The sequence below is a fragment of the Akebia trifoliata genome, chromosome 2, assembly GCF_017979445.1.
Source record: "Akebia trifoliata isolate Shusen 1 chromosome 2, ASM1797944v1, whole genome shotgun sequence".
Taxonomy (NCBI): domain Eukaryota; kingdom Viridiplantae; phylum Streptophyta; class Magnoliopsida; order Ranunculales; family Lardizabalaceae; genus Akebia; species Akebia trifoliata.
The window spans coordinates 12,068,501-12,089,108 of NC_141376.1; the positions used below are offsets into that span (position 1 = coordinate 12,068,501).

A 20,608-nucleotide genomic window follows, 5' to 3' on the forward strand; every position below is an offset into this window, starting at 1 on the left:
CTTAAACTAAAAGTTGTCAGATGCTATAATTCCAGATATGTGTATCAGATCATTGCTTGTACATATTTTTCTGTGGTGTTTTAGTTTTGTGGTCAAAGTTGCAGTGCATTCTTCTTGTAACCGTGTGTGACATATTTGCATGGCACATTGCAGGCTATCGGTTTTCGATAGAATCAGTTGCATGGTAGAAACATAACATAGATTGTAGCCCTTGATCTTTGTTGGATCAAAGATTTCTTTATCTGCCATAATATCACTAATTCACAAATGTGTGTAGATTGAAACATTTCTACATTAAGTCACATAATTGAATATCTTGAGATCCAACATGTCTCAAGGATGCTCTCGATAATTTACAATTCCCTAAAAAAATGCATTTTGTTATTTCCTTCTAATTTGATTTTTGAGAAGTTGTGAAGACCACATGAGTTGGCACAATTCTTCTTAAAAAGTGCTTTTCATCAGCTTAAATTTTACAAAAGTCAACCCCTCATCTCCCTTGGGTGGCTAATTAATTTAGAGAGATTATATTGCCACACCAACTTTTGCTAATGCCACCCCAATTCATATGTAATTCACCAAAGAATTAGAACACATCTTGGGGTGGCGTTAGCAACAGTTGGGGTGGCAAGAGAAGCTCTCTTAATTTAATTATCCCACCCTTGTCACTTTCTAATTACCCTGCAATTGGCATATGCAATCTGAGCCACCTCACTCCCCTGCCTTATGTCTTCGTAAACCTTCAACAAAGCCTCAGCAAACTTGGTCAGATTGTCAAGTACCTTAGCCAAACTTGTGTGTATGCTACTCAAGTTAGAAGAGTCTTCTTCATGATTCTCATCTTCTCCACTCTTGGTTTCTCCATTGTTCTCTAAATCCGAGATTACTTGTTTTTTCTGTGGTTCCACTACCTGATGTGCTATGGAACTGCGTAAATCAGACATAAAGGCTTTAATGGCCTCTGTAAGCTCCACTGATGGGAGGGCTTTGATTTCGGTCGACCAATCACGACAGAGAACAAATATAGGTGGAGCCAGAGCTCTACGAGGGGAGAAAGAGGTCCTTCTACCCCTGGAGCGCTCCTGAGGCATTATGATGCAGTTTTGAAGCCAGCCATTGAGTGCTTCCACATAAGATCTGTGTGCCTCAATCCAATTTGCAAAGCTTGACCCAAAGCATTCGATCTCATGCTGGAGGAGAGCCACAACCTGCTCATGGGAATCTCCTTGGATTGGTTCGGTTGTTGAGCTCTTCGCATGGTAGGCTAAAGAGATAGTTATGTACTGCATTCGATGGCATTCAAGCATGGCCTTCCACATACGAATCAATCTGCAAAGGGTCCACCAGTTATGAGTCTTACACTTTTTGTCATTAGATACATCTCACATAAATCTACTTTCAAAAGGCAGTTGATACATTTTTTTAGGGTGGGATTTTCCCAAAACACCCTGCACACCTGCGTAAAAAAGGCATAAAACCTCGTTACGCAATCAGCTTATAAAAAATGCTTTGAAGAAGACGGATTCCTCATGCCTTCTATTCCTTTTTTTTCAAGCCTCTTGTTAGACAAAGGTGTGCACCTTAGGTGCATGTGTTGCAATAGCTTAACCCGTTCGATTTTATTTTCCGGTTTTTGTCTCCTGTTTACCCTAGCTCTAGTCAAATACTAAGAAGCCATCTTTTATCATATAACATCGGCAAAAATATCTCTTTACACATAAGAGATGAATCAACATTTTTTTCCTAGATTTTTTCCCAATCACTATTTTTCAAACTAAATTCATCCTGATATATATAGATAATATAGGGTCACATTCAGGGGATATCTACAAGTGAACTATTTTTACATTTATTGGATGCCATCCATTTTTACAAGATCCAACGGCATCTGATGGTGTTGTAGAAAACATTGAAAAAATGGAGCATCTGGGTGGTTGTGAAAAAATAGTTGTCAGTTTTATATATCCCCTGGACATGTCCCGTATATATATTGGCATTCACTTAACACTCGTGAGGCTTACGTTGAATGCCTAAAGGCTTACACCTCATGCTTTGGGCCTTCGAAGTGCATTGCCCACACCTCCACATTTAAAAATATTACTCCAGATATGGTCGGAAAAGGATTGAAAATCTAAAGGGAACTCACTCATTCAAACTCAAATTATTCAGTAAGACGACAGAAACGGAAAGCTTACCCCTGTATGAGCTCTACAAGCTGTGGTTGCAACTCTTCATCCCTGAGTTTCTCAATTCTCTTTGCGATCAAATCAACAGCGTGAATAGCCACTCTTACTTGTGAGTGAAGATCCTTAACAATTGCTCGAGTTTTGTCAATTACTTGGGAACCTGCATCTCTGGCAAATTGGTTTCGGAGCTGGTCACACCGCTGATCGTACTCTTTCCTAATGGATTCACTCGCCTACAAGAGACAGAAATGAATACCAGTAAAAAAGTGTCTATGTGTGCGTGCATGCTTGCACGTGCATCTCTAAACATGCTTGTACTCCTAAAGCTGTTCGAAGTTCGCTATGAATTTGATTGAGCAATAACAACCAATTGATTTTTTTTTTTTCAATTTTTTTGGTGAAGCCAACATGAAACACAACATTAGCTTGAAGCCCATTTTAAATGTTTTCAATCGGTATCTGTTTGAAGGTTAATTTAGGCAAACGTGGGTTGCTGGAGCCTGTTTAGATGACAACTCTTTGAGAGAATTACATTTTAGAGTGCAAGCTGAAGTGTCTTATGCAGTACCTAGGAATTTACTTTTTGAGAACGTACATCAGCATGCATGAGACATTCAGGGTCAAACACAAACTTTTTTCTAGATCTTATGAGTCATTCAGGTTACTCAATAACAATTTTTTTAATGGTTGGAGACAATCCCCAACCCTAGGTTTCACATAATGTATTCTTGTTTTCAACGGCTTTTGCAAATAGAGATTGTTAAATCACCCTTTGAAACACCTCAAAGTCTTCCTAAAGTGTGTAGCACGGAAATATGTATATGATAAAAGCCTTCCTCCCAGCACTGGATACATATGGACCATGAATCTACTTTTTAATGACCAAATGAAGTACGATAGGCAAAAATGCTTAATTCAGTTTTGTTGAGTACGTAATAGACACTAAAGGAAAATGGACAAGGCTAATAAGAGAGTAAAATCTCTTGAAAACCTTTGAGATTTGTAACCATAACTGATGTAGTAAATACAACTAGAGCCAAAGAAGGACCACTTAGCTAAGTGGTAAGACCTTGTGGAGGTTGTTCCCAAGGTCTTAGGTTCAAACCCCTTGAACCCCTTCTTATTCTAAATGCTAACTGTTAACCACTAACCCAACCAAGCAAAAAAATAAATAAAACACAACTAGAGCTAAGACTTAAGAAGAGCAGACCACCACTATGGATGAATAAAAAGGCCTCCATGGCTTAACTTGGAGGTTTTTAAGCCTTTTCAAGTTTTCAGAGACTCAAAAACTATGCCTCTGTTAAGCTTGAGATGCTATGAAGATCATGGAGGTGCAGGTGGAAAGAAAAGTTTTTGAAATAACAGGAGATTGGGTTCAACGGAGAAGATGGCTAAAGATCAAGGAAAAGGGCAGGAGGTTTGAATCGAACATTCAGCTTCTGGAAGATGAAGCAATATGGGTTTCCAAACAACTTGACGCAGCGAGAATCTCAACGAAAATCTTCAAAGCAAAGTATTCGAAAGATGGCCGAATATTTCTGATCCAGGAAGAGCAGAATCGTTTTGGAAGATTTCTGAAGTTACAACAGTTCTCGGAAAGACTACGGTCAAGAGGGATAGTATTCCCGGAAGGTTTAGGAGGTAATGGTTGGGGGGAAGTTAGCATCGCTTTGAAAACACTGATAAACCCAGAAGAGAAGATGAAGGACCTTATGGAGGAAGGAGGGAAGAGCACTTCATGGGCCGAGGTAGTGAACAAAACTTCTAAATCAAAGACTGAGAAGGTTATACCAACTGCAACAAGAGAAGACGGGAGTTCCATTCCTGTAGCGAAGCAAGCCTACAAGCCTGCGGTTACGCAAGCCCACAATAATGGTATAGGGTTTGGTAAATGGCGTTGGTCTTTTATTTGTAGTACAAACTCTATGGAAGCGGATTGGGAGGGTCTTTTGCAGGAAATGAAGCTCGGTACTTCTCAAAACGCAAAGATCAAATTGTTAGATTGGGATTCAAATACTCGGGTGTTGATGCTGGGTAACAGACTAGATTTCCTGAAAGTGAACGCGAGAAGATCAATCTCGGTAGGGACCAGTACATTCAGCTTACGGCCTTGGTTCGCGGACTGCAACTCTCTAAAACCAGATTGGAAGGAAGGTGGAACTTGGGTCTGTGTAAGTGGGTTACCTTTCCATCTGTGGATGAACCAGGCTTTCAGAATGATTGGAGCTCAACTGGGCGGACTACTAGAGGTAGATTCGACCACACTTCGTTGCTCGAGATTGGACAAAGCGAGGCTAAGAGTGGGTTGCTCACCATGGAAGATGCGGCGCGGGTTGTATCTTTGGATGGATGGCTTTCGGTACATGCTAGGGATTGAGGTGGTAGGGAACGAAATAGAGAGGAAGGCCATTGCAGAGGAGCCAAGGAAAGGAGAAGCCGCCGAGATGAGAACAGCCATTGAGAAAGGCAAACAAGTGGATGAAGGTAGATTGCAGGCGGAGAGAGGGGAGGGTCAGCTGGAGAAGAAGATGCCTGAAGTTATCGGAGAAGTTCGGGAATTAGCAAAACCAAGTGGAAGAAGCGTGGGAAGCAAGCCAGCGTGTCTGAGGAAATTCAAATGGCGAGCCATCAGAGGAACACGTGTGAAGAGCATTATTAGCTTAAAGCCACGTCGCCAATCGCATAAATGCAATCGCACGGAGAAGCTGTTGTCTGAGGCAGCTAGGAACCTAGTTTACACTAGGTGGCTGCGTATGAATAGGATGGTGGAGTGGACTGGGGGTCATTCCAGCGCAGTTGGGTTGGGGAATAAGATTTATAGGGCCCATGATGTTAGTGGTGGGCCTATAACGGGTAATAATAGAGAAGCCCACTTTGTTAAATCTATGGGGTCAGATAGAGACGACCCACTGGTAGTAGACACGGACTGGAGGCCTGTTGAAACAGGCACACTTATGAAGCCCAAACTAAAAATTAGGCCTGTACAGGCCCGGATTGGCCCAATAGCAGTGCACAAGAGGATTGGGTTAAGATATAAGCAGGCCCGTGGAAGAGTTTATAGACCCAAGATTAGTAAATGGGTCTCTTGTCTACTCAAACAGAAACAATTATGTGGTAGGTGCTTGGGTTTAAAGGAACAGATGAAGAGGGGCAGAACTCCAGTTCATAGGGTCGAACCGATAGATCTATGCAGCAATTTCTCACAGCAAAGGATGAGTGACGATATGGGGATATCACCACCAAGCTTTTCATCACAAGAAAATACGGAGATCAACAAGAACATCGAGGAGAGACAGGGCAAGTCGTATCTGCAACCAAAGAAGGGGAAATTAGTGGGTTTCAACAGAGAGGACACTGAAGCCGACTTGGTGTCTTGTCGATTTACGAGGACTCAAAATGTAGCTGTTACGAACACAAGAGAATATTCTACATCAGCGGGGGCTCAAGTGGCTGAAGGGGACTATGGTGCTCAGATAACAGAAACAGAGACAAGGCTCTCGACTTCAATCGATAACAGAATGGTCTTGGCAGGAAATCTTGTGAGGGGAAAAGAACAGGTATTAGCAACACCAATAATAGTTAAGCAGAAGAGTTTTAGAAAGGAGCTTTCCAAGCATTACGTCGTAGCGGTCACTAGAATTTGGGACAGACTTCGAGAGGATCTTTGGCGCCACCCAAGAAGTTCAAAAATTTCTGACCCCTTAAGCAGCAGCAACAGAGAGAATCATAGCCAAGGAGCTTTTAAGGTTAGAGAATCTTTTGGCCCACTCACCCTTCAGCAGGTATATTCCATGTATATTGGTGAGCATTCCCTATTTATTGTTCATGACTATCGTGCGTTAGCATCATTGCTATATTCTTTGGATATCTCGGATTTTGTTTCTTGTGGGTTCACCTCCTTGAACAGGTATCGATTGCCCGCAATCTTTGTTGATTCCCGGCAGTCCTGTGAGCTTGTCAGAGAAGAGGCAGGAAGTAGGGAGATTAGGAAAGATATCGGTCAGTTATCTCTTGTACCATTAACCTACACTCAGAAACCAGGGGAGGTGGAAGTTGTAAATTGGACAGAGGTGTATAACGATGGAAATTGGGCTGCAAGAGAACCGGGTGAATTGCTAACAGAAACGTGTGAGGAAGGGATAGCTAGGGCAGAATTGGAAACGGTGGAGTGGTTAGCTAGCAAAGCTCTAAACTTGGCGGAAGAGTTTGGATTAGTTCCCGAGACAGATGATAGGGAGTGTTCCTTGATCTTGAGAGTTGCTGTAGGGGATTCGAGAGATAGAACTAAATTGGAGGAGGAAATTAGGCGCATCAATAAAGAGTATGGAATGGAGGAGAAGATTGAACATGGAGAATTTGAGAATATTCAGGAGATCCGAAGTTTTAGAGACGGAATGAACAATGAGTTGGTGGTGGTCGCCCCATTGGAGATGACTAGGAGTTTACAACAACCAAGGGCGGATAAGGATTTGGCTAGGTTGGATAAGAAGTAGGTTACATTTGATTGACTTGGGTTATGATTGACGTCCGATGTCACAAAAAATTTTATCTTGGAATGTGAGAGGGTTGGGGGATAAGAGAAAAAGGGCGGCTGTGAAAGCTTTTATAAGAAGTAATAATCCCCTCATTGTCACACTGCAAGAATCTAAACTAGCCATTTGTGATGATAAAATCATCAAGGAAATTTGGGGAAGAAATATAGATTGGTTAGCCCTCCCCGCGTTAGGTTCAGCTGGGGGGATCATAATGATGTGGAACAAAGATCGGATTCAAGTGGTAGCAAATTTGGTAGGGGCTTTTTCCATTTCTATTCTTTGTAAGAAGAGGGATGAGGATTTTGAGTGGGTTTTCTCCGGGATCTATGGCCCAAACATCAACAGGGAGCGAATACAATTTTGGGAGGAACTCGTAGATGTTGCGGGTTATTGGGATAAACCTTGGGTGTTAGGCGGGGACTTCAATGTTACCAGATTCACCCATGAGAAGAATAGGGGTTCGAATATCTCTAAGGGCATGAGAGACTTCAATGAATTTATTAGCAATCATGGTTTGATGGACTTTCCTCTCTTGGGTAGAAGATTCACTTGGTCCAATAACCAAGGTAATACTAGGATGTCTAGATTAGATAGGTTCTTGGTTGATAATGTGTGGGAGGAGAAGTTCCATAATGTCATTCATTCGGCTAGTCCTAGCCCAGTTTCTGACCACACCCCTATCTTTTTGGAAGCTGGGTATCCTAGGAAGCACCCTACGCCGTTCAGATTCGAAAACATGTGGCTAGTTCAACCCAACTTCTTAAATCTAGTCAAGGATTGGTGGAATGAGTGCTCTTCTAGAGGCAACCCGGGGTGTATGTTCAAGAATAAGCTTAAGTTTGTGAAAGAAAAATTGAAGGAATGGAACAAAGAGGTCCTGGGGAGAATAGAAGTAAAAAAGAAGGAGATCATGTCAAAAATTGATATATTGGACAAAAAAGAAGAAGAAGGGAATTTGAATGCAGAAGAAAGAGGTAAAAGAATGGAGATGAAGTTAGAATTTCAAAGAATGGCATTAATGGAGGAGATAAGTTGGAAACAAAAATCGAGGGTCAAATGGTTGAAAGAGGGGGATAATAATACAAAATTCTTTCACAAAATTGCCAACTTCCATAGAAGAAGTAATCAGATTGATAAGCTTTCCATTGAGGATATCGTAGTGGTGGGAGAAGATGAGATTAGGGAAGGTGTGGTGAGATACTACAAGGATCTTTACAAGGAAAAAGAATCTCGGAGACCTCGGCCGGATAACCTAGAGTTTAATGCGTTAAGTCAAGAAGATAGGGATTGGTTGGAAAGACAAATTGAGGAAGAGGAGGTTAGATCGATTCTTTTCTCTATGAGTGGGGAAAAGGCCCCGGGGCCAGATGGTTTTACTATGGAATTTTTCAAACATTGCTGGGATGTCGTCGCCAAAGATTTCATGAAAGTCGTCAAAGAATTGCAAGATAAGAATTGCATGGATTACAGTCTCAATAGTACTTTCGTGGCCTTGATCCCCAAGAAAGTCGGGTCGGATAAGTTAAGTGATTTCAGACCTATTAGTTTGGTGGGTTCGGTGTACAAGATTATATCCAAAGTGTTAGCCTCGAGGTTGAAAGTAGTCCTACCCAAACTTATCGATGAAGAACAAGGGGCCTTCATGAGGGGAAGACAAATTCTTGATGGTGTTTTGATGGCTAATGAATGTCTTGACTCAAGGATTAAGGAAAAGAAAGAGGGGATGATTGGAAAAATAGACTTACAAAAGGCTTACGATCATGTGAGTTGGGATTTTTTGGAATATATGATGGGGAGAATGGGATTTGGGGCAAAATGGATTAATTGGATTATGAAATGTGTCACATCGGTCTCCTACTCGATTCTTGTCAATGGGAGTTCGGCTGGTTTTTTTAGAGGATCAAGAGGACTGAGGCAAGGGGATCCGCTTTCTCCGTTCTTGTTCCTTATCATAGCAGAAGCTCTGGGTAGATTGTTTAGGAGAGCAGTCACTATAGGAAAGCTTTCGGGGTTTAGGGTGAATGATGGGCCGATGATTTCTCATTTACAATTTGCGGACGATACTTTGGTTTTCCTAGATCACTCCAGGGATCAGGTGAGGGTGTTACGGGTCCTTTTGTGTTGTTTCGAGGCTATGTCTGGTTTACATATCAATTTGCAAAAGAGCAAGATTTTTGGGGTAGGAAACGTGAGTGATATACATCTGATGGCTGCGACCTTGGGATGTGGGCATGATGTTTTACCTACGACTTATCTGGGATTACCATTGGGAGCACCCTACAATAGCATCAAAATTTGGGAAGGGGTGCTAGAGAAAATGGAGAAAAGATTGAGTATGTGGAAGGCCAAGTACTTATCTAAAGGAGGGAGAGTTACCTTGATAAAGAGCACCTTGACGAGTATCCCGGTTTACCTTCTATCCCTATTCACGCTTCCTAGGTCGGTGGAAATCAGATTGGAGAGGCTTATGAGAAACTTTCTATGGAATGACAAGAATGGTAAGAGGAAGTATCACCTGGTTAGATGGAAGGTTGTGTGTATGCCCAAGAAGAATGGGGGGTTGGGGATTAGGGGTCTTAGACTTGCTAATAGAGCACTTTTAGGGAAATGGTTATGGAGGTTTGGGGAGGAAAGGGGTAGATTATGGAGGAGGGTCATTTTGGCAAAGTATGGGGAAAAGAGACTGGGTTGGTATAGTGGCGAGGCTAAAGGCTCGTACGGGTGTAGTGTTTGGAAGGGTATCTTGAAAATGAACGAGGAGTTCGAGAAAGGGATTAGGTTCAAGGCGGGAACGGGTAATAAAATCAGATTATGGGAGGATAGTTGGTGTGGCACATCACCTCTAGCAATTCAATTTCCGTCTTTGTACGCCTGTTCTACAAAAAAGAACTGCTCGATTCAGCAGTGTTTGATTCGCAATGAGTTCACTTCCACTTGGGATTTGGGATTCAGGAGAAGCTTTAATGATTGGGAGATAACTGATGTGATATCTTTCCTTGATCTCTTACACTCGTGTCCTCTCAACGAAAGTGAACAGGACAGATGGGAATGGACGAGGGCCAAGGACTTGAGATTCTCTGTCAGCTCATTCTTTAAGTGCCTCAATTCTTATGCCGAGCGATCATTCTTGGGATCTATCATTTGGACCACTTCCATCCCATCTAAAATATCATTTTTTGTTTGGTTGGCTTCCCTTGGGAAAATTCTTACATTGGATAATTTGATTGCTCGAGGGTGGATCACACCTAATTGTTGTCCCCTGTGCATGAAAGATGGGGAGTCTGTCGACCACATCTTAATTCATTGCACATTCTCTCATCAAATTTGGTCATTATTCCTTGGTCTTTTTCATATTCAGTGGGTCATTCCTTGTAAGTTCTCCTTGTTGTTAGAAGGGTGGGCCAATAATGTTTTCTCATCCAGAAAAAGATTCTTGTGGGCTATTCTTCCCTCGGCTATTGCTTGGGGGGTGTGGAATGAGAGAAATAACAGGGTGTTTAACAATAAGATGAGAAGCTCCCACGGCACATTCTTGGAGATTTTGGGCTTGTTATACCTTTGGGCGAAGCAGAACATTGAGTTCAAGGGGATTACTTTTGATGACTTCGTTTTTAGATGGAACTCTTTATGTAGTCTTTGATGCTTTAATTTCTTCTTGATTTGTAGTTTGTTTAGAGGCTTTCTCGGCCTCTTTGTATTTTGTTTCTTTCAATCAATATATTACACTTATCAAAAAAAAAAAAACTATGCCTCTGTTTATTTTATTTTTTTTTAATTAGCTCAGTTTTTTTTTGACAGAGCAATGTTATGATCCATGGGAAAAACTAAATCTGTTTTTCAAAAAATTACAAGGTAATAATAGTCTTTTGGGTAGAAGAGCTCAAAATGAAATATCAGAAATCAAATACATAACGACTTAAAGAATTGAAATCTAACAACTTTTCAAGATAGATGCAAAATAACAATTACATTATATCATCATCGAAGCCTTGTCCAAGAGATTTGTGGTCATTAGGACTCTCAAAGAGAGAGACTTGGTGTGAAACATGAGAGGAAATGGAGTTGTTATTTACAAAATCTATTTTTTATCCACACCAAGTCTCTCTTTTGCATAGATCATAGGACCACCAATTTACATGGACTGCACATCCACGTGGCACCAAAAAACATGATCGGGTGCCACATGTATGTAGATCACAATATTTTTTAAGAAATCAGGAAAAAGACATTGTTTAATCGTTGATGAGAGAGTTTCAAATTTAGGATTTCACATGCCCTTCATTTTTCAAAGCATTTTGACCATGCACAAAAAAGTGTTCTTATATATAAAATTAGAGGTATTCTATTGTTGATGAAAGAGTTTAAATTTGGGATTTCACAGGCCCTCTATTTTCAAAGCATATTGACCACGCCAAAAAAAGTGTTCTTATATATAAAATTAGAGTTATTCTATTGCCACACCAACTTGTGCTAACACCACAGCAAGATGTGGGCTAATTCTTTGGTGATTTACATATGAATTGGGGTGGTGTTAGCAAAAGTTGGTGTGGCAATAGAATCTCTCATAAAGTTAAACCTAGTCTAAACCATGAACCCTAAAGGGATAAGGTGTTATTTGGGCCAAAATGGAGTCCACATGGCCCAAATCAGGACCTCGGTCCAGGCTCGATATGGTCCACGTAACCTACTTCATATAACAAAACAATACCTTTTTTCAACACTATAAAGTGTCCACCTGCAGCCACATAGAAAATATGTGGGTATGCAAATATATACTTGTGGACATAAATTTAAAGTTGGTAATGATTCGCCATGTACACAATCTAGAAAGATCAACAATCAATTAAACAAGATCACAACCACCACCACAGTATATAAAATCAAGAGAATCTGGAAGATAATTTATATGAATGGCCTGAACTTAAACCAAGTACCTTCACTTCGTCATAGAGTTTCCTCTCCCATGCATAGAGTCTGTCCAAGGTGGATGCGTGGCTCCCAGTAATCATGCAAAACTCTTCAATAAAATCACTTCCACTGTCGTCGATGTCATCTTTTGATGCAGAAGTGAGAGGGTTTTTAGATGAAGATGATTGTGAAGATGTTGTCCGGTTCCACATAATAACCTTTGTCACGTGTTGTGGAGGTTCTAGAAAGATATTAAAAGATTAGATGTGACAGCATAGCTTTATAACCATAGCAGAAGTTTTCTGAGTCCATGCAGGAACACACTATGTCATAACCATGCCCATCTATGAATACTTCAGACCATTCTGGCAGTGTGAATCCATCTAGAGGGTGATAGCAAATTAAAAAAGGAGAGCAGCTATCGCCACACCAATTTTTGCTAATGCCACCCCAAGATGTGTGCTAATTCTTCGGTGATTTACATATGAATTGGGTTGGTGTCAGCAAAAGTTGGTGTGACAATAAAATCTCTCTAGAAAAAATTATACTAGCCAGGCTAATCTTGGATTCTCAGAGGTCTGGTGTCTTGGATAACCTATATTTCACTGTTAAAATCAACTTTTTTGGCAATCCAAGTTTCATTCTTCTTTTAATTTTTTGGCTAGCAAGCGAAATCAGTGGTCAATAATTGGTAGATGAAGGTGGGTTTTGATGTCATGGTATCAACACCACGGTCGCAGTTTTTAACCAACTTAGCAAGTTGGCACGTTCAACATCAATGAAATAACATGTGTAGAAGATATAGAAAGGGAAATCAACAAATATTAAGGTATCTCAACCTGACTCAGGATTAAGAAATTCAAGTTAATGGGAGATCTCTCCGATTCATTCATAATTGAAAGCCTACCATTGGGAAGAACGGTTTCTCCCCGACAACAAGCAAGATGAAAAGCTGTCAAAAATGACGAGTTAGATGATCTTCCTGCAAGTACATGAATTCTAGTAAGGAACTTGTGCAACATAATACATTCCCAAGCAAACAACATTCAAGCCTACAATTAGTTCATATTGATGGATTAAAAAAAAGAATCAAAATCTCAATTCACATGGACTACCTTTGGCCTCAAAACACCTGAGCCGGATTTTGTTTGCCTCTAGCATTCTGGAAACCTCCTTGCCAGATTCAGAAGCTCTTAAGAAATGGAATTCAACATCCTTTATACTAGACAAGAAATCTTTAGGAGTGATAAACTCAGAAGGATCTTCTTCCCTTTCAGCGCATAATTCTTTCTCCCTCTTTGAACTAGATTGCTTCAAAGCCACATTGCTAGCCAAAGTTTCAGCCGAACCATTGGTAACTAGATTGGACTCGAGCAATTTTCCATTACCATTGAAGGAATCGGCATTAGATGTTGCCAATTTATCGTTACCATGAATACGGGCAATTGAATTACGAGAAATTCCACGACCCCTTTTCTCCAATTCTGACTTTATTGATCCCACAAAAAATTCACCATTGCCTTCTGAATTATCAGAAATAACAACTTCTTTCCCCCTAAACTTCCTCAACTCTCCAAAATTATTGGAATTCCGATCTAACCCATTTTCTTTGATGAATCTGAAGCTCTCTGCTTCATCATTGGGATCAAAAAAATCCCATGAAAAACCCGATTCTGGAGGAGGAGGAGGCGGTGGTGGGAAAGTCATAGAGTCATCTTCAACAAAGCTAGTAATGGTTGGATTGAGTCTAACAGTAACAGCAGAACTTCCGCCCGATCTCATGTAACTAATGTGAGAAATTGGAGGTGAATCAACAGTTTCAGCATTCTTGGAAGGAGATTGGGATTGATAAGAAGAGTGAGAATGGGTTTTTTCAAGCTCAGTAACAGAAGTCGACATCGAAGATTCTATCAAGATTTCAGTTTCGGCGAATCGACGAAGAGCAATCCCAATGTTTCGAATAGATTGAATGTAAGATAGATGAGCGGCTGATAAAGCGTACCTGGAATCGATGGCTTGCTTTATGAATCTCTTTCGCTCTTTACAGAGACGCAAAGCCTCGCTTTTCTCAATTGTAGAGCTAGAACAACCCATTTCACACTGTAAACTCAGACAAACCAACTTCACAAAAGGAACTCCATTTTTAAAAATTGATCGAAACCCACTTCAATTAAACCTCCATTAATGAAAATTCCACAATACCCATTGCAGAAAAACATGTTTATTTTTTCACTCCACCAAACCTCAGTAACAGAGCATTCTTTCTTCAGCTAAAAATTAATTTGGTTATCCACGAAACCGAAAACCCACTTCGAGAAACCTTCGATTTCAGAAACCCAGATGAAAATCACCTCTACAACTCGTCCTTTTCACACGCTCGTGTTTTAAAAGCCAATACAGATATTTTTCTTTCTTTCTTCTGTGAGAGAACGAGGGCTTATCTCAACTCAAGTGGAAACCTGATTAGATGGGAAAAGAACGAGGTTGCAACTCAGTTGTTTTTGGGGTTTGGGTAGAAGAGATTTGCAGAGGTGTCGCGTAAACGAAATGATGAAAAAAGGGAAAGAAAACGTGAAAGTGGAATCTGCTACAGTAGATCCTCTCAGGAGATACAGGCCTCGTAAATCGTAATGTGAGATGGAAGAAATTGAGATTTGCAACGGAGGTTCTTCAAAAAGAGAGATTATCATTAAAGACTAAAGAGAAATAAAACAGGGGACTTTCCTTCTGTTGTCGTCTCTTCTTTTTTTCTATGCAGGGAGAGAGAGACCTGTTCTAGTGTACAGGAAAAGTATTTTAAATACCGAAAATGCCCCTCTCGGTTTTCCCGAAAGATGCTTTAACGTTTCCTTTAAATCGGATTTTCTTGGGAAATGATCCCTGATATAACTGGGTCAGACAATGCGGTTGTGGCACCCAACAGTACCACACTACAACTCACCACCTGAATGACTGTAGCATGTACTGTTGAGTTGTTAATGGGTCGGTTTAGGTTTAGGTCAGATTTGGTTGATCCCTAACCTGAATTTAAAAGAGGTGTTAATGGGTGGGTTTAGGTTTAGGTCTGATTTGGTTGAGCCCTAACCTGAATTTAAAAGAGGTGAGTTATACCTTAGATCAGCCCTAATCTCACCTCGAAGGGCTCAAGATGGAATTTAGATCAATAAAAATAATTTAAAAAATAAACAAGTCGTGATAATCTAATATTATTCTGTACGTTTCTTTTACAGAATTGTAGATCTTTTACTTCAAGATACACAAGAATAAAGATTTATGATTATATGAATTGTCATACCAGAGAACATACAAAAAAGAGCGTTAGATAATCATGATTCAAAATAAATATACTTATCATTTTTCGTGTGTACAGATTATCTAATCAAGTTTGGTATTGATATTGTCTTGTACGATCCTTAAAAATTATAAATGATGGTTAAATTGTAATTATATAATATATTTTTTTTATTTTTAATTAAGTGTTGTGCAAAAGAATGCATCTAATCATATTTTATAAATCTATTAATTGCCTATGTTGGACCAAACACTAGCAAACCAAATCCCGGTTCGAGTTTGATAGGTTGAATTATTTTTTTTTAACTCAATCCTAACTTTGCAGGCTGAATGTTAAGGTTCTAACCCTTGTTTTTTTTTTAATGAGCCCAAATGAAACCCTTAGCTACTAGATGGTCCAACCTTATGAAGAAAAAAATTGTTAATCAGAATATTTTAATGGTTGATTAATTGCTTAAATTTAATTTTGCCAAGTTATTTAGGGTTTATTCCTAGAATAATAAAAAATAGTGATTTAATTTGATCAATATTTGATATTCTGACCTAGATTTTCAAATTGATGATATAACCTTTGACCCCGGTCTACTCTAAAATACTAACATAGTATGATTTAAATGTCCCCATCTTCTTCCTCTAGTAAAAAACTTTTGATTTTTTTCTAAAATACCATGTCATCTTCAAACTCCAAATCTTTATGGTAAATTATTTTTAACCTCTTTAATCAATCTTTTTTAATTGATATCTTAATTATCTCTTGTAGAAAAGAAAACCCTAAATTCCATTGTCTTCTACTTCAAATCTTCTATTTTCCCAAAATTTATATCTTATTCTTGAGATTTGAAGATTGAAAGAGATAGGATCTTAAGGTTGAAGATGAGGATAAAAAATTCTTCCCAAAATGTTAAAGACGATTGATTTTGGGAAGAAGTCAAAAGGTTTTGGATAGAAATAGAAGACACGGATAGTTGGGTGACATTTTATTAATGTCTCAAATTCAAGGGAGGTATGTTGTCGGTTTGAAAATGGAGGAGTATCTCAAATATTCACCAAAACATGGAAGTAAGAGAAACAAGGTTTATTGAAAAGGTTCGTCAACCTAAATCAGTTATTATGCCTTTAGGCTTTTAAAAGAGCCAAATGCACTATTTTTTAACATGGCAATCGTCTTTTTGGAATATGGTCTATACATAATAACATATTAGACCTCTCGCATGCTTTTTACCTTTATTGGACTTGTTTTGGATCTACTTTAGACATTTGTCGACCTCAATTGAGCATACTAGACTTCTTTATCTCTTTCTTATGTTCGTATTTTTCATCTTCATCTCTTATATTTATTTCATACCCCTCGACTAGTAACCACTTCCCTTGATTAAAGGGATACAATGCAATTCCTTTTATTTTAGGTGATTTATAACTCACATTTGATTGAGAGAATTAATAACAATCCTTTGATTTGTAATTCCCATTTGGCTTTGGAATCCATGATACCTTACCATTGTGTTGGTTGACCTGGGGGATACACATCTCTCTTAAATTGCCACAAATTCAACCAAATATTAAATACAAAATGATATAGGGATACTCAACATCTCGCACTCATATCATGTATCAAAATAACAAAATGAAACTAAAATTCACAGAGAAACATATCCAAAAAAGTATGTCACATAAGTTACCTTATCAAGTTCATGCTTATATTAGTCAAACTATTATCATCATGTATTCATATCCCAGAAAGTGTGTAGAAAGTAAATATTTATTTTAATGACACAATGAGGAAAAAAAAAAAAAAAAAAACAAAATATATAATCGAGTAGATTCTTCATTTAGTGAAGTCCATCTTATCTCTTCGAGTTTGACACTCCAATTTTTTAGCAAATATGTTATATCTTTATAGCTTGGTTCATTCAAATGCTATATTATGGAATATATTGATATGTGGTTCATTGTATTCTATGAACCCACATTGAATCATATTGTAAATTAGTTCCCTTCGCATTGATTTGCAATTTGCAATATAAGAAGCGAATTTGATAATTATGGCTTCAACCGGATCAATAATTTCAAGTAAGTATAATAGACAATAAACTAGGAGAAAATTGATTGAAATGGTTTGGAGATGCTTAAACTTTTCCAGAAGAGGGGATTGAAGTAGTGAAAGTGAATACACTTTTAATACAGGCCAACAAATAAAAGGAAGAAAAGAAAAGAAAAGATGTCCCTCTATACATAATTGAAGAACAATAATGATTGCACACAGTTTTGCTACGCGACTAATATGGCAAGGGCATATAATCATACATATTTTTCTTGTGTATCCCGAAGAAAAAGATTTATGGTTCTGTGCTCTTGCCATGCCGACCGTGTATCAAGACTACGTGCATTCATCACGACTCATAATTGGATGGAGGAATAAGATTCATTCACGTGAACTAAGATTTTTGAAATAAGGGTTAAATGATAATGGTGATTTGATTGGGATATGATTGTTATGATGCATTTTGGCTCAATTAGAATCTAAGCAAGGACAATACTAGTCAATCTTGTGCATGTATGAAAACAATGTAGACAAAATTAATTTATTAAGAATACTTGGATGAATATTACATGAACCAAGATATTAAACTAACCTAATATAGATATACTAATTATCTATAATTCCTAATTTAAAATATCTTAATAGATATTACTAAATATCTTATTCTCAATCACCACTTCAACCTTCCTTTTATCACGAGATACATTGGCAATGATACAATGCATCTCATGCATCATAACATGATGCATCTCTTACAAACATTTACCCTAATTGAGTCAGATCGTCGTGGAAAGACATCCTTGTAGCATTAGTGTGTGGAGGAAATTAGGTCTTGATCCACATTAACCTAAAAATGATGCAAATGGGTCAAAGTTGTCTTTATTCCAACTTTAAGGAACAAAAGACATATCTAAATCATGAATTTGTTAGACCTTTAATTATCTCACAGCCTAAAGGGTCCCAAAGCCATGCTTTCTTCATCTTTGGGTACAAAAGAAATTCCTTTAATCTTCTAGAGCCTCACTTCTTCTTATTATTATTATTTTTTTAATTTCTTCCTCCAAACTTACAAGCATTTGAACTGTGAAAGCCTAGGATTCGGCTTCCCAACTCAATACTTCAAATCTCCATTTGCGAGTGTAAATGATTACAAATTGATTCTACAACCTGTGCAATGATAATGCAATGTACACAATCAATATGCAAGTGAAACATAAAATTAAGAAAAACGATTGATGAATTATCTAAGAAACTTGTAAGTAACTTGGGCACGAGCACTTGAAAATTTCAGATCAAGATCTTACACATGAATCTCGAGGCAAATGATAGATTTCTGCTCCCACAATGATCTTTCTTGTTGCAGTTTTGTTTATGGGTTTTCTTGTTCATGCTTATAATTATATACTTGAGTTATTGAAAAAGAAGAATCAGATCTTTTATGATTGAAAAATAAATTTTCTCATTTTTAAGGAAGTTTTTCAACTAAAAAATTTCTAATAAATTCAACTAGGCATGATTCTAATAAAATAAGTTCTTCATCTTTTTGCCTGATCAACTAGGGCATGATTCTTGAGTTTGGGTCTGGACCAATATTCTAGACCCATTACATGTCATTTTTTTATAATATTTTTTAGGTATTTGAACCCTCATTAATGAGTATTACTTGGGAGTTGGGCCCTTAGGGGCCTTGCCATTTTGACTTTGGTGAATGTTGGAAGGTATGGTTGTCTTGTTTGTTCGTTTGTGGGGTTATGTAGAGGGTCCCAATAAAGCTTGTAATTTAATACTGTAAACCCAATGCCGCAGCTCCTTAGGGTGTCAGTTTGGATTCATAAAATAATAAGTTTATTTTCACCTCTATTTTTTATTTTTTAACTAAGATGAAGATTTTATCTCTATTTTGATGAAAAAAAGATATTATACACTGTCAAATGATTTAAGGTGCATGGATTTTTTTCAATATTTTTGTAAATTTAAAAAATCAATTCAAACTCAACTCGAATATATTAGAGGCGAACTTGGGCTAATCTAGCTTTAACCCAAGAGAGTTTAAGATTGGTCTAAGGAACAATTGAGCTCTTTAGGACTAGGTTAAGACTCATCCAAGTCTGAGTTGAACCTGTCTTTGCAGCCCTATTAAATAATATTAAGGATTTTTTTTTAAGAAAAAATTACTTAAAGGACCCTTGGGAAAGGGTTTATTTATAAATACTGCCTAAGTTTTGCACGGTGGCTTAACATGACATTTAGTAAATTTTTTCTTTCTAAATAATCCCCTGTACTGTCAAGTTCACAAATTTTACTATTAGACTCGACGCTTTTTTATTTTGTGCCGATTTCAAAAAATTTACTGTTGAACTCATCACCATTTATTGTAGTTCACCACTTTTTTTAATAAAAAGTGGTGAATTGGTAAAACCCACCCATTTTCGAGTTTTTTAGACTGAAATACATGGAACGATCGATTAAAAACTTGAGATAATGACTTGTTTTGATGATTTCAACCCAAAAGAACCATTTTTGATCAATTTTCATCCAAAAATTAAAAAAAAAAAAAAAAAAAAAGTAAAAACACCATAGTTTTTTACATACATCTTCAAAATATTTGAAAAAATCCTTGAAAATGACTTTTTTTTTTCTTAAATCATTTCTGACGGAATGGAATCTCCGAAACTCGATTGGGATGTCAAAAATACAAAAAATTTACTAAATGTCCTACAAAGCAACCGTTGAAAACTTAGGGACTATTTAGAAAGATATGCTTCTGCAAGGGTCCCTTAAATAATCCCCCCCTCACCATTTTTTTATTATCAACATACACTCAATGGGAAGTCGTAGTTCCATTATAGCAACCATATCTTGACGAGAGCTCATTTGCCGACAAATCATTTTGAAGGAGAAACTCGACAACTTGTACACTACCAATACACTATAAATATAAATGTTGTATGATAGAATCCCATTATGGTATTTGAGTAGTTGATATTTGAAGGCATAGTTATAAAACTCATCAGGTTGATTGGATTTCAAGTGACTCGGCCCCAAGTTTCGATGGGTCTAGCTCATGGAGACAACTTTGCCAAGTCAACTAGAAAATCAAGTTGGGTAAAAAATTGACTGAGTTATGTTACTATATTTAATATTTTTGTAGAGACCAAAAAAATGTTATAAATTCAAATTTTTTTTTTTACTTGACTCATCCAATTCAATTCACTAGGCATTGACTTGATTCGACTCATGGGACAATCGAGTCGAGTTTTAGAAGTATGATTGAAACCACATATTAGATAAATGGCCTTGAATGAATTCTATTACTTCAATATGGGAATCAAAAGAAAAGGTGTTTTATTTAAAGAAATCAGTTAAAAGAAGGAATGGGTTAAGTTTAAACAGTGCCTCATGAACAAGAATGAAGGCTGGCTCTCATATGGTGCATTGAGCCGTGACAGGCCCGAGCTCTCGTAAATCTTGGCCCAGCCCTAATTTAATGAGTTTGAGAATTATGAGTCCGACCCTACTTTGCAGGTTCAAGATCAAGGCCCCAATCCTTATTTTTTCAATCGCCCGGGCCAATTGAAGGCCCTACTGCAAGGCCTATTTTCATCCTAGGCACTTAAAACTTAAATGTAAAAAATCTTAGTGCA

The 20,608-nt window shown here is 38.0% G+C and overlaps 1 protein-coding gene across 1 annotated transcript; it reads right to left on the reverse strand.

Annotated features, from left to right (window-relative positions):
• Positions 1–139: 139 nt before the first annotated feature.
• On the reverse strand, positions 140–14,455 carry LOC147409590 (uncharacterized). The gene is made up of 5 exons (XM_086430464.1): positions 12,748–14,455; positions 12,540–12,614; positions 11,659–11,873; positions 2,196–2,419; positions 140–1,329 (listed from the first exon to the last, which is right to left on the reverse strand). Exons 1-5 carry the CDS (start codon positions 13,724–13,726, stop codon positions 666–668), a joined length of 2,157 nt encoding a protein of 718 aa, XP_086286590.1. The 5' UTR covers positions 13,727–14,455; the 3' UTR covers positions 140–665.
• Positions 14,456–20,608: the final 6,153 nt, after the last annotated feature.